We start from the raw sequence: 13,103 nt of genomic DNA, 5'->3' as shown, positions 1-13,103 counted from the left end.
CACCCCATTCTTTCAAGCCTGTTCGATTGCTCATCTGACTGTTTCTTTGATCCCAGTGTTCTGGGGACACACTCCTTCCATAGTCCCCTTGACATCATTCCAGGAAGTGAACATAAATTATACAAATTTAAAGTTTAGATAAAAAAAAATTGGTAGGCACAAATTTTTGTTTTGCTATTGTCCTTCCATCTTTCATACATTCATCTGTATTAGGACAATGAGGCTCAGAGAAATAAAATAATTTGTCCAAAATCACAAAGATAGGAAATCTCAGAGTTAGGGATTGAAGGTCAGATCTTCCTGACTTCCAGCATTCTGCCCACTCAAACAATCTTGCTTTGAACATGTAATTGTGGCTTCAGCTCTCTTTGTCATGTGTCATATAGACAGCCAACTTACAGATAATTCTCACTTCCAAGCCCCAGAGTGTAAATCTTGAATTCTTTCCCTATGTTCAAGAAAGTAGTTAGCCTTTCTGTGATTCCTTTAGGTGGTTGTTGCAACTTTGTTGAATAGCTCTTAACTATACCCACTTAAACAAACATTTGGGGTGAACATTGTCAAGCACCCAGAAACAGATACCTTTGTTGTTGGGGCTGAGAGTTGGACATGGCTGGAGAATGATAGAGAGGAAATTTGTCTCAGAATTGAGACAGTGGATCCTAAGCTCCCAGCTGTGGTGGATGGATTTTTTTGAATGATGGTAGAAAGTTCTTGCATCATGGTAGACACAGCTGCCTCAGTGATGTTGCCTTGAATTGCACTGAGATTCTAGAAAAGGATAGTCTAAGTTTTAGAAAATTAAAGTAATTCTTACTTGATATTCAAAGTCCATGAGATTTGTTAACTACTTTCAACAAATTAAACTGAATTCCTTTAAATAAGCATTTATTAAGCACCTACTAAGAACAGGTCACAGGGGATGGAAACACACATACACACACACACTTAAACTAAGAAATAGTTTCTTCTGTTTTCATTGTGAAGAAAGTGTTTTACATGCTTTCAAGCACCATACAAATATGACTTCATTTTTATCACCTTACTTTTAAATATTCTTGTTGAGAACTACATAATATAATTCAATTCTATTTAGCTCAATACCACAATTCGCCAAATACTTGTTAAGCCCCTACTATGTTCAGATTGAACTAGATGGTGGGAGTATAGATGAAATTTAGATAACATAAAGTCTCTCCCCTCATGAAGCTCATAGTCTAGTAGGGAAACACATAAGAAAACAGAAAGGTACAAAACAAATTGTTATGTGGGCCTGTTTGTGTCTCTAATTCTCTTTGTTAGGTCTAGGCCAGGTTTTATTTGCTTCATTGATTTCTCCATTTTGCTTTCTACCCAAGATCAATTTCTATGGACACTGAGCCATAACTCTTTTGGTTAGCTGGTATAAGCAGGTGCTCCCTTCCAGTGAACTGGAAACATCCAAAGGAACCCAGTTCCTGTACTCACTGGTTTCCTCTTCCCTTTAGGTAACAGTGCCATTATTCTCCATTGAACATTAGACACTGAACTGTGTCAAGACCATTTCCTACTTCTGCCCTCCACCCTCTCTAGTCTAACCAAGTGTACATCCTTATCTGAGTGCACCTGCAGGCCTCACGAAAGAATGGCTTCAATGAATTTATGAAAGAAACCTCCCAAAGATAAAAGTTTGCCTCATTATCAAGGTCTCTGTACCTCCTAGTGCCTTAAAGGTGGGTTTTTCCTCTGTTCCTTTAATACTTTTTTTTCAAGAGCCAGGCATCTTTTTTCCCTTTTCCTACTTCTCCCCTTCCTCAGTGGGGGGTGTTCCTCAGTGTTTGGTGACAGCCAAAAACTGAAGAGGAAGAAAAAGAAAACCTTTGCTACCCTTTTAATTCTTCCTTGGTCTCCTGGCTCTTGACTGTCTTCTCCACCTAGTTACTTATTCATTCAACTATTTATTGAAACTTATTTTGTACAAAACCTTCTGCTGGGCATGTAGAGAGATACAAACATAATAAAGACAGTCATCTGAAGCTCTCTTTGATTATGGTAACGCCAATGAAGAAGGGGAATGGGAAGAAGAGCCTACTATGGGCTAAGTGCTTATCCTTTTTGTACAGCTGGTGAAACTAAGCCAGTTAAATGACTTGCTTAGGGTCATTTAACAAATATGACTTCATTTTTATCACCTTACTTTTAAATATTCTTGTTGAGAACTACATAATATAATTCAATTCTATTTAGCTCAATACAAACAGCTAGTAAGTTTCTGAGGCTGGATTTGTAGTCAGATCTTCCTGACTCCAGGCTTAGTGCTCTTACCCACTCTACCACACAGCTAATACAAATGTTGTATGCCACAACCAGGCTTCATCCTGACCTTTAGTTAGTATGTGATTCTGGATTTCTGATTATCTGCTTTGCTGGTGATCTCCTGCCTAGCTTAGACTCTCTCACCTCAGGAACCCCAACTTCCCAACTTCCAACCTTGGCTCTGAGGCTGGTCTAGGTATTGAAGAGGAAGTGAAAGGACAGAGGTATGTGTTTACATAGCTCCTACTGTGTGCTAGTCATTATACTAAGTGCTTTTTACAAATATTGTCTCTTTTGATCCTCATAACACAACCCTGCATGCTGTTATTATGCCCATTTTACAGTTGAGGAAATTGAGACAGAGATTAATTTATTTTCCCTGGGGTCATATAGTTAGTAAGTGTCTTAGACTGAATTTGAACTCAGGTCTTCCTGATTCCAGGCCCCCTGCTCTCTCCACTGTATCATCAGTTGCCTCAATAAATTGCTGTGTTATGCTAAGCCCACTATGCAGAAGGACTCTGAAATGGATTTGTCTCTTAGAATGCAAACTCCTCAAGTACCAGGACCATTTTCATATTTTATTGTATCCACAGTGCCTGGAAACTAGTAGGCAGTTTTTAACTGCTCATTGAATTAACCGAATTACTTTGACCCCTGCTGAGGACAGCTGGAGTTGTCACATTCACTGAGGGTTGTTCAGTGATGAAACCCAAACGTGGGATAAGCCCCATGATGTGGAAATACTTGACCTTCCTCAGTTCTTCCAGCTGAGGGGGCACACACGTTTCCTTGACCAATCGCCATGCTGAAGAGTGACATCTGGCAGTGATGCTTCCCACGTAGCCGGCGCTGCAGGGCAGGGTGTACTGGTCGTCCTCAGAACCAAATCCAAAGATGATGCTGTCACAGTCAGCTGTGCAAAACAGGAACAAACAGGGGTGGGGAGGGCAAGAGGCGAGCTGGAGCTAAAATGTTTGGTCCCCAAATGCATGCAAGTCTCCTAGAGCTGGCTTATGCTTTCAAAACCATTTCACTACAACTGGCCTTGAGGTAAGTCTAGGTGGCACAGTGGATAGAGTGCTGGACCTTGAGTCAGGAAGTCTCATCTTCCTGAGTTCCAATTTGGCCTCAGACACTTATTAGCTGTGTGACCCTGGGCAAGTCACTTAACCCTGTTTGCCTCCGTTTCCTCATCTCTAAAATGAGATGGAGAAAGAAGTAGCAAACCACTCAATGTCTTTGCCAAGAAAACCCAAAATGGGGTCATGGAGAATCAGACATGACTGAAATGACTGAACAGCAACAATAACAACAGATCTTGGACCTTTCTTTCCTCCATATTGTTTTTCACTAGTAAGAGTAAATATGTCCACTGATTCATTTGATGTGATCAAAGTGAGAAGGGACCCTCATAGACCTTCTAGTCCAAATCATGGCTATCCAGGAATCTTTTCTACAATGTCCAAGATAAGTGGTTATCTAGCTTTCATTTGAAGATTTTTACTGGGAATGAACCCAGTGGATTCAAAGTAGAATAAGGCAGCTCATTCTACTTTTGGTTGGCTCTAATTGTTAGGGCAGTTAGGTGGTGCAGTAGCTGTGTGGCCCTGGGCAAGTCATTTCACCCTGCTTGCCTAGGTTTCCTCATCTATAAAATAAGATGGAGAAGGAAATGGCAAACCACTCCAGTATCTTTGCCAAGAAAGCCCCAGACAGGGTCACGAAGAGTCAGGCATAACTGAAATAACAGCAACAATAACAAAATCATCTCCTTAGTTCTGAATAATTATTTAAATTTGTTTGAGATAACATCAGAGATTTGGGGGTTCTAGGTTACACTATTCACTCAGATCGACTTTCCAGTTCTCTCTATGTCCCTCCTCTCCCTGACCTTTCATCCATGCAGGCATCACCTCCCTTTCTCAATACTCTTTTCTTACTCCATATATTTATCCTAAGTCCCATTGCCCTTAGATGATGATCATTTAATCTCTTCAACTTAAGGTGTGCCTTCGTCTTGAGTTTTTACATTAATAAAAGTATTTTTTGAAAGCTCTAACATTTTTGAGACCCAAAGAAACACAGATAACCAAAGTGATAACCTGGATGGTTTTTGTGATGTTTTGGGAGCAAAGGGCTCTGCTTAGATGAGGCAACAACGAGACTAGTTCAATCATGTTGTTCAGTTGTTTTTCCATTGTGTCTGATTCTTCATGACCCCATTTGGGTTTTCTTAGCAAAGATTCTACAATGCTTTGCCATTTCCTCCTCTAGCTCATTTTACAGATAATCAAACTGAGGCAAACAGGGTTAAGTGACTTGCCCAGGGTCATATAACTAGGAAGTATCTGAGGCCAGATCTGAACTGAGAGCTTCCTCATTCCAGACCTGGCACTCCATCTACTACTACACCACTTATTTGGCCAAAGATTTAGAGGTGGAACAGATCCCCAAGGTCAAATAGTCTAATCCCCTTATTTTACAGATGAGAAATCTGGAATTAGTAAGTAAAATTAAGTGACATGTCCAACATCGTATAGTGAGTGGCCAAGTTGGGATTTGAACTCCAGTTCCAGCTGTCTTTCTACTGTACCCACTTCCTCAGATCTCATTCAAATCCAACTACCAATATTATTTAATGGAGACATAAAAAGTGAGGCAAATTTGGGTTAGATAGGTCTGAGTTCAAGTAACAAAGACTGAGAGGAAAAGGATCCTGGGGAAAAAAAGTTGTTTGGGTTCGGATTTAGTTTAGTCATTTCCCGGGAAAGGACAGTTAAGCATTCTTGCTATGGTCTCCTCTGGGGTCATATTCCTGTCACTGTTATACAATCATTCCAACCACAACTTTCAATGATACCATAGTTCTTCTGCATGAGAGACAAATACCACATCAGCAAGCAGTAAATGTCTAAATGAGTCAGTGGAGCCTAGAAAGTATCAGTTATCCTAATCCAATCAAGAGTAGCACCTGGTTCAAAGAACTCATTGCATGCGTGACCTGGGCCAGTGGTGTCAGACTCAAATAGAAAGGGGGAAGAGGCCGATCCATACATAAAAAATACCTGTGGGCCACATATTGACAGTTTTAAAACATGGTGTTATCTATGTTTATTGTATTTTTTATTTGTTTTGTTAAATATTTCCCATTTACATTTTAATCTGCTTCCCTGCTATAGTGGGGAATGTTGAATCTTGGATTAGACAGTTCTGTAGTAGACCTTTCATAAGTATTTGTTGAATGAATTAATGAGAAATGCTGTACAATTATAAGGTTTTATCTTCCCATGTTTCTATGAGTAACAACAGAGACAATATGTTTTATGAAAAAGGTATGATATGTAACAAGTCATAGCTTGTATGGATCTCTGTTTCTTTATCCATAAAAGGAGTGTGTGACAATATGATCTCTAAGCTCCCTTCCAGCTATTGATTCCCATGAACGAGAAAAGCAAACCATTGCATAGGAAACTGAGAAATAGTGTTACCTTTATCAAACACTCTGAAAGAGCTTTCTTCTACTAGGTAGTACTTTTTAAGGTTTGATTTCACCTTTTCAGAGACCAGCATGACAGCAGTCAAAAGCTCAGATGTGTTGCTAGAACCAATGATTTCATATCCAACAATAATGCTTCCTTCCCTGGAAGAATCATATAGAAAGAACAGTCAATGTGAAACAGAAAATGGAGTATCATTAAACCAAGATGGAACTAGTATAAGGCAACTAGGTATTTGTCCCAAGTGCTTCTATTCAGGGGGATGTAGTTCTTCTCCACAGAGGAGATGCTTCCTTCCTTGTAGTAGAGTGTTGGCCACTCAATCAACCACCTCCTTTTCCCACCCTTTGAGCTGCCACTTTCCAAAGTCATATGGCCATCATGGTACTCTCTTGGGTCCTGAGTACCCTCTAGGAGAAAAGTGTCTTAGGAGGTTGTAATGGGAATCAGAATTTGAAGATTTTTCCTGGCCCTTAATAGACATAGGGGGAATCTGAACACCTTCCCTGCTTTGAAAATAAACTCTGCCCCCTAATAGACTGATTGTAATCACATGGAGTCTGTGATGGGAGGAGTTTGCTGAAGGGTAGAGCAGAGCCCACAGGAAGTTTCCCTGCTTTGAAGATAAACTCTGCTCCCCTAATAGACTGAATGTAGTCACATCGAACCTGTGGTGGGAGGAGTTTGCTGAAGGGAAGCAGAACCCACAGGAAGCTGGGAGTCAGAGTTAGACTATACAACTGAGGGAGAGGACACTCAGGCAAGGAGCCAGATAAGCTCATTGACCTAATATTGGTTTGTGGGAAGGCTAAAGGATGATAGCTATGGCTCTCTGTGTTGTTATGGCTTGTCAACTTCTTTACTACTATGATGTAATCAGCTTACTAGTTTGGGGATTTGATTTTTTGGTGTCCAAATAAATGTTTTGGTTCTATCCTATGTATGGGGAGTCCGTTATATTTTGTGATCAAGCAGTATATGGGAATATTTATAGTCATGATCAGTGCTATAAATATTGCACTGGCACTACAGAGGTCCCACCATGTGAACAAGTTACTGGGATCAGCAGGTGAGATTGGCTTCTAGGACAGCATATGTTGGCTGCTTCAAAAAATAAATCTTCCCACCCCTGTGCCCATGACAAATTCAACTCTAGTTATCCCCAGACCCTGCTCTTCCTTTCCATTCTGTCCTCTGGAACCATCCTCGATGACTAACAAAGTGCCCTTCATCTTTATATCTTCTGGTGCTCTAAAAAATCTACTGTCCTCTTGAAGATACCAAATCCTGTTATCCCAAGATTCATCTCTAGGGACCCTCTCCATGACTAGCTGCTGCTTCTCTCACATGCCCTAACACTCAGAGTCAGGAGAAGCAGCTTATATATTCCTTGCTCCCTAGAGCTACTTTCAGACTATCCCCCTTCTGTTATCATTGATGTCTTTTCTTTTTCAAAAGGTCATTCTGTTCTATTCAGATCCTTCTTGCTGCTATCTTTAGGCTTGTAGTTCACAGTCAATAGGTTCAGTTCTGACTCAAATTCTTCTACAGTGGTGTCAAAATGAAATAGAAAAAGGATCCCCTAATCCATACATGACTGCTAGGTGGCACAGTGGAAAAGAAAGCCAATTCTGGAATCAGGAAGACTCATTTTCTGAATTCAAATCTGACCTTAGACACTCACTAGCTGTGTGACCCTGGGCAAGTCAGTTAACCCTGTTTGCCTCAGTTTCCTCATCTCTAAAATGAGATGGAAAACCACTCCAGTATTTTTGCCAAAAAAATCCCCAAAACAAAAAATACCCCACCAAATGAGGTCGTAAGGAGTCAAACACAACTGAGTAACAACAAATCCTTACATAAGGACCTCTGTAGGCAACATACTGACTGTTTTACGGCATATGTTATCTATGTTTTATTGCATTTTTATTTATTTTTGCTAAATATTTCTCAATTACATTTTAATCTGGTCATGCACTGGTCTACCTGTGGACCCTGTGTTTGACACCTGTCTCCATACCAATCTCTGCCTCCTTTGAATACCCTGGTTTCTCAGTTTTTCACCTTTCACCTTTCTGACTCCCCTCAAAAGGACAGGACATTTCATTAGACCTCTCTCTGACCCCGCTCAATTCAGGTGCTAGGATTCCTCGTTAATGAGCTGTCAATAACCATAGTGTCTAGGATTCCCCAACTAAGATGAATAATCTTGTCAGTTGTATTGTCAGTAACTACCTACACTATCTCAGTATCTATACTGCCCTGAAAGAAATCTTTCTTCTGAAGTAGTATGTCTTTGAAATCACCTGGTAGAATTATTAAAAGGTTGGATATCAAGTCATGTGGCTTATTGTCCCAGTTCTGCCATTAACATACTGTGTCACATTTAGTAATTCAATTCAATTAACCTAAACAACCATTTGTTAAATGCCTAATAAAAGCTTTATTGTTGTTGTTCAGTCATTTCAACCATGTTCGACTTTTTTTTACCCCAAATATATTAGAGTGGTTTGCCATTTTATTCTCCAGCTCATTTTACAGATGAGGAAGTTGAAGCCAATAGGGTTAAGTGACTTGCCCAGGGTCACACAGCAAGTTAGTGTGACTGCATTCGAACCCAGGTCTTTCCAACTTCAGGCTAAGTGCTTTAAGTATTGTGCCACCTTGCTGCCCATAAGCATTGTAGTAGGAGCTTTAAACAGAAAAGTAGATCTGACATAGTTTCTGCTTTTAAAAAATTTATAATTGAATAGCAAAAAATTACTTAGCTCCTCTGGGCCTCGGTTTCTTCACTTGTAAATGATGAAGTTCCCTTCTCTGACTATAATATACTAAGAGATTCCCATATTTGCCTGCCGATCTCTTTAAGTTATTTTGGTAATTTATCAAGGGTTGCTCAGTTGTGCTTCAGTCCTAAGGGTGTTTAAACTCAAAGTACAATTCAATTAATAAGCATTTATTAAGCACCTACTATATGCCAGGCACTGAAGATACACAAAGAAAACTGAAATGGTCCCCGACAACAAAGAACTTCCATTCTACTACTGAGAAACAACATATACATAGATGAGTCAATATATAATATATTTAAAATAGATGCAAAGTCATTTCCACAGGGAGGTTATTACCAAGGGGTGGGGTGGATGGGAGAGAGGACAAAACAAACTTCCTATAGGAAGTAGCACTTTAGTTGAGCTTTGAAGCAAGTTAGGAATTCTATGAGGTAGCATTGAAGACACGATGAATTCCAGGCCTAGGGGGTAGCTAGTGCAAATGAACAGAGCTAGGAGATGGTATGTAGTCTGGTAGGAATATAGAGTGAGCCAAGTGGAGTAATGTATAATAGGTCTCATAATGTAGGCTGGAGTCAGACTGGAAAGAGCATTAAATGCCAAAGTTTATAATCCCTTATGATATGGATGAAATGGAGAGGGATTTTATGAATATGTATGTGTTGGCCAAAGACCAATGCCAATAGTAAGCCAGGACAAATGGCAAATTGACAAAATATTTTTCTATCATGAATTAGATAGCCCAGTAGTTCACCCCTTTCATTTTATAGGTGAGGAAATCAAGGCACAGAAAAGCTAGGTGGCTTACACAAGGTCACCCAGTTAGTAGGTGGGTGATGCTTTAAATAGTTTGAAAGGTAAATCCTCTAGGGGATTGTAAACTTAAATATTTACTGCATTTAGTTCTCCAAGCTGTAGGTCAGAGATCAGCCTTGAATGCCAAGGGAAATGACAATATGGTGCAAGATCTGTGGAAGCTTTAAATCTTCGATGTTGTGATCTTAGGAAGCCCTATGCCTTATCTTCCCTGTCCCTCTCCTACTGGACTTTCCCATTCTATAACACATCATAATTGTCTTTTCTTCTCTATGAGACTATGAGTTCCACAATAGCAGGATCTAAGTCTTAGACATCTTTGTACCCTTTTGAACACTTTGCACAGGCTTTAACAAACAGTAGGCACTTAATAAATGTGTGATGCATAAATGAATGGATATATAGGTAAATGTACAAATGAACAAACACATATTTGAAAGAATGACCTCTTACCAAGTTCTGTAAAATTGTTGGGGGATGCAACAGACATTGTGCAGCCTATTATGCAATCCAGGGGCCTACCGTCCTGGGGTTATTGTGTTACTTACCGAAACTGGGTGACATGAACAGAATCAAAACCCGGAACCCATTTGTAAGCTTCCTTGAGCTGGGAAAGAGAACAGAGGGCAACACTTTGATCTCATCCCCTTTGCCTGGGAAAGACATTTGAGCAACCAGTGGACACAGACAGGAAATTAATTAGATGAACAAGAGAGGCCTGAAAAGAGAGTGGTTAGGATCTCAAAATCAAACAAGCAAAACAAACAACATTTGCCCTTTCATATATACATATGTGTGTGAGTGTGTGTATGTATATGTATGTGTATATGCATACACCCATATATACATATACACAGATATACATGCATACACATATATAAGATACATATAAACACATATTTTTTATTTTAGGGTTGTAGAAGGAATGGATTAATAACAGTCTAGGATGGTAGATGAATTTAGTTTAGATGGTGGGTACTCATACATACTCAGGCCAAACTGCTTTCCCCTGATAGAAGGAGGTAGTAGTTTTTACCTTATGATTAAATTAAATTATAAAAAAAAAGACTTTGACAGATCCCTTGGGAGAACCAGACTGCCATTACTTAGGAGCATATCTGAATCATTCTAAACTGAAGTAAATCCAACTAGTTATTTCTAAATTGGGGGGGGGGGGGTTTTTTGGGGGGGGAAAGGCAGGGCAATTGGGGTTAAGTGACTTGCCCAAGGTCACACGGCTAGTAAGTGTTAAGTGTCTGAGGCCAGATTTGAACTCAGGTCCTCCTGACTACAGGGCCAGTGCTCTATCCACTGCTCCACCTAGCTGCCCCCAACCAGTGATTTCTGAAGACTTCCATGAGAGATTTCATAATTTTCCTCAGTACTTAAGTTCAGGGTCCAGAATTCCTCTCTGGGGAATAGTATTCCATACAAAATCACATTATCTCAAAGTTAGAAAATACTCCAGAGACCATCTAGGGTCTAGAGATGGGGAACCTACAGCCTCAAGGTCACATGTGACTCTCTAGGTCCTCAAGGGTGGCCCTTTGACTGAATCCAAACTTCACAGAACAAATCCCCTTAATAAAAGAATTTGTTCAGTAAAACATGGACTTAGGCAAAAGGCTGTGCCCAAGGACCTAGAAGGTCACATATGGCCTTGAGGTCACAAGCTCCCCATCCCTGATTCTAGGCCAACTCATAACTGAGAAGGATACCTTGTACAATATTGCTGATGAGTATCTGGTCATCCAGCCTCGGCCTGATGGGGAGCTCACTTCCTGAGGTGTCCCATTGCACTTTTAGACAGTACAAATTGTTAGGATGCTTTCCCTCATATCAAGAAGAAATCTGCCAACAAGCAACTTCCTTCTATTGTTCCTACGTCTGTCCTCTGGAGAGAAACAGAATGAGCACAATCCCCCTTCTATGTGACTGTCCTTCAAATACATGAAGACAGTTACCGTAATTCTTTTCCAGTCTAAACACTCTCATTTCCTTCAGTCAGCTCTCCTGTCATGGTCTCTCTCCTATTCACGAACTGGAATTCTTGCAAATTTACTTTCATTTCACTGTTCAACAGGTTGAGGCCCCTACGTGGCACAGTGCTGGTTCTGGAGTCAGGAAAATTTGAGTTCAAATCCTGCCTCAGAGACTTACTAGTTTTGTGATCTTTAGGTCACTCTGTTTGCCTCAGTGTCCTCAATTATAAAATAAGGATTATAGCAGCACCTATCTCCCAGGGTTGTTTTGAGGATCAAATGAGATTTTTTTTAAAGCATCTAGTACATAGTGGGTGCTATATAAATGCTAGCTATTAGCAAGTTCATTTCTTTTTTTTGGAGGGAGGAAAGGCAAGGCAATTGGGGTTGAATGACTTGCCCAAGGTCGCACAGTTAGCAACAGTGTCAAGTGAATGAGGCCGAATTTGAGCTCAGGTTCTCCTGACTCCAGGGCTGATACTCTATTCACTGCACCACCTCACTGCCCCTAAAGTTCATTTCTATAGATTAGTGATTTTCAAAGTGTGTGAGCACTAATGAAGCCCAAGTTTAGGCTAGATATGCCACAAATTGTATGGAATCTCATTTGCAATTGCATGTATGGATTTCCTATCTTTCTTGGGGTCTGCCTCAATTCCTCTCAGGGTAAAAACCATACTGTGCCATGAGTAAAATATTTGACACCACCATAAATATACCCCAAAATGTCAAGATGTCTTTAGTGGCACTCAAAGGTATCTCCCAAACTGTATATCCCGTTGTGCCTGGCATATCACAAAATTTAGATCTGGAGGCAATTTCAAGAATATTCTGTCCAATCCCCTCAATTTATAGACAAGTGAACTAAGGCCCAGAGAAAGAAGCTGAGTTGTTCAAGGTCACACAGTAAGTAGAGTGTGGACCAGAACCCTGATCAGTATTGGAGAGAGAAATACTATACCATGTAGTTCTTCCAGTAAGTATTTCAGTAATACTGGTTGAATGAATGAAAAGTGGACAAAGAAAATGGACAAAAATCAACTAATCTCAAAATACAAATATCTGGGTAGTAAAAATGGAACAATCAACAAATATTTATCGAGTACTTAGTGTGTGCAAGGCTAAGAAAATATCAGGGATGGACACTAGATTGTTTTTTAAGAAAACCATTGTAACACATTTAAAAGCCATCATGTGGATATGTTTTCTTTAGAAATAGATACATAAATTAAATGACTATGTTTACTCTCCAAAAAAAGATCACAGAGAAAATAAAAGCATGGCAGCTGGCCAAAAAAGCTTTTACTAAGGTTATAGCCTAGGCCCTAGAAATTGAAGAGCAGACAGTGAGAAGAGGATAAATGTTTTTTTTTTCCCCGTATGGCATATTTGCTTCCATATTAGGGACTTTTGAAGCCTTTATTTACTTTCTTCTTTCAGTAATAAAGCTTATAAAAACAATAATTAATGAAAGCTTATAAAATTTCACAAATAGTTTCCTGACATCATTGTTACATAAAATTATAAACTTTCAGGGATAGGAAGAACCTTAGGAAATCATTTTATCTGTTGCTTTTATTTTACAGATGGGGAAACTGAGGCTTGGGAAGTTTAAATAATAGTTTTAAGATCTCACAGAAGGAAAGAACTACAATACTGGTCTCCTGACTCTTAAACAAGAGGCTGTTCTATGATCACATGCTGCTTCCCCCTAATTC

At 39.7% G+C, this 13,103-nt stretch overlaps 1 protein-coding gene across 7 annotated transcripts in view; it reads right to left on the bottom strand.

Annotated features, from left to right (window-relative positions):
- ADGRF1 (adhesion G protein-coupled receptor F1) overlaps nt 1–13,103 on the bottom strand; it is a 70,070-nt gene that overhangs the window by 17,155 nt on the left and 39,812 nt on the right. For all 7 annotated transcript variants that reach the window (XR_011163976.1, XM_069065811.1, XM_069065812.1 and 4 more), the window contains 4 exons: nt 9,952–10,010; nt 5,787–5,938; nt 3,048–3,211; nt 583–771 (listed from right to left, as the gene is read on the bottom strand). Coding sequence is in view for 6 of the 7 variants with exons in the window: in XM_069065811.1 (XP_068921912.1) it covers nt 583–771; nt 3,048–3,211; nt 5,787–5,938; nt 9,952–10,010 (564 nt within the window). In the remaining variant the exon portion in view is untranslated. The remainder of the gene's footprint in view (nt 1–582; nt 772–3,047; nt 3,212–5,786; nt 5,939–9,951; nt 10,011–13,103) is intronic.

Source organism: Petaurus breviceps, unplaced genomic scaffold (genome assembly GCF_028583685.1).
Source record: "Petaurus breviceps papuanus isolate PSGF00001 unplaced genomic scaffold, PetGlider_PUasm1.0 90701, whole genome shotgun sequence".
Lineage (NCBI taxonomy): Eukaryota > Metazoa > Chordata > Mammalia > Diprotodontia > Petauridae > Petaurus > Petaurus breviceps.
Note: the sequence above shows the minus strand (reverse complement) of the source record. Positions and strands in the feature narration are given on the sequence as shown.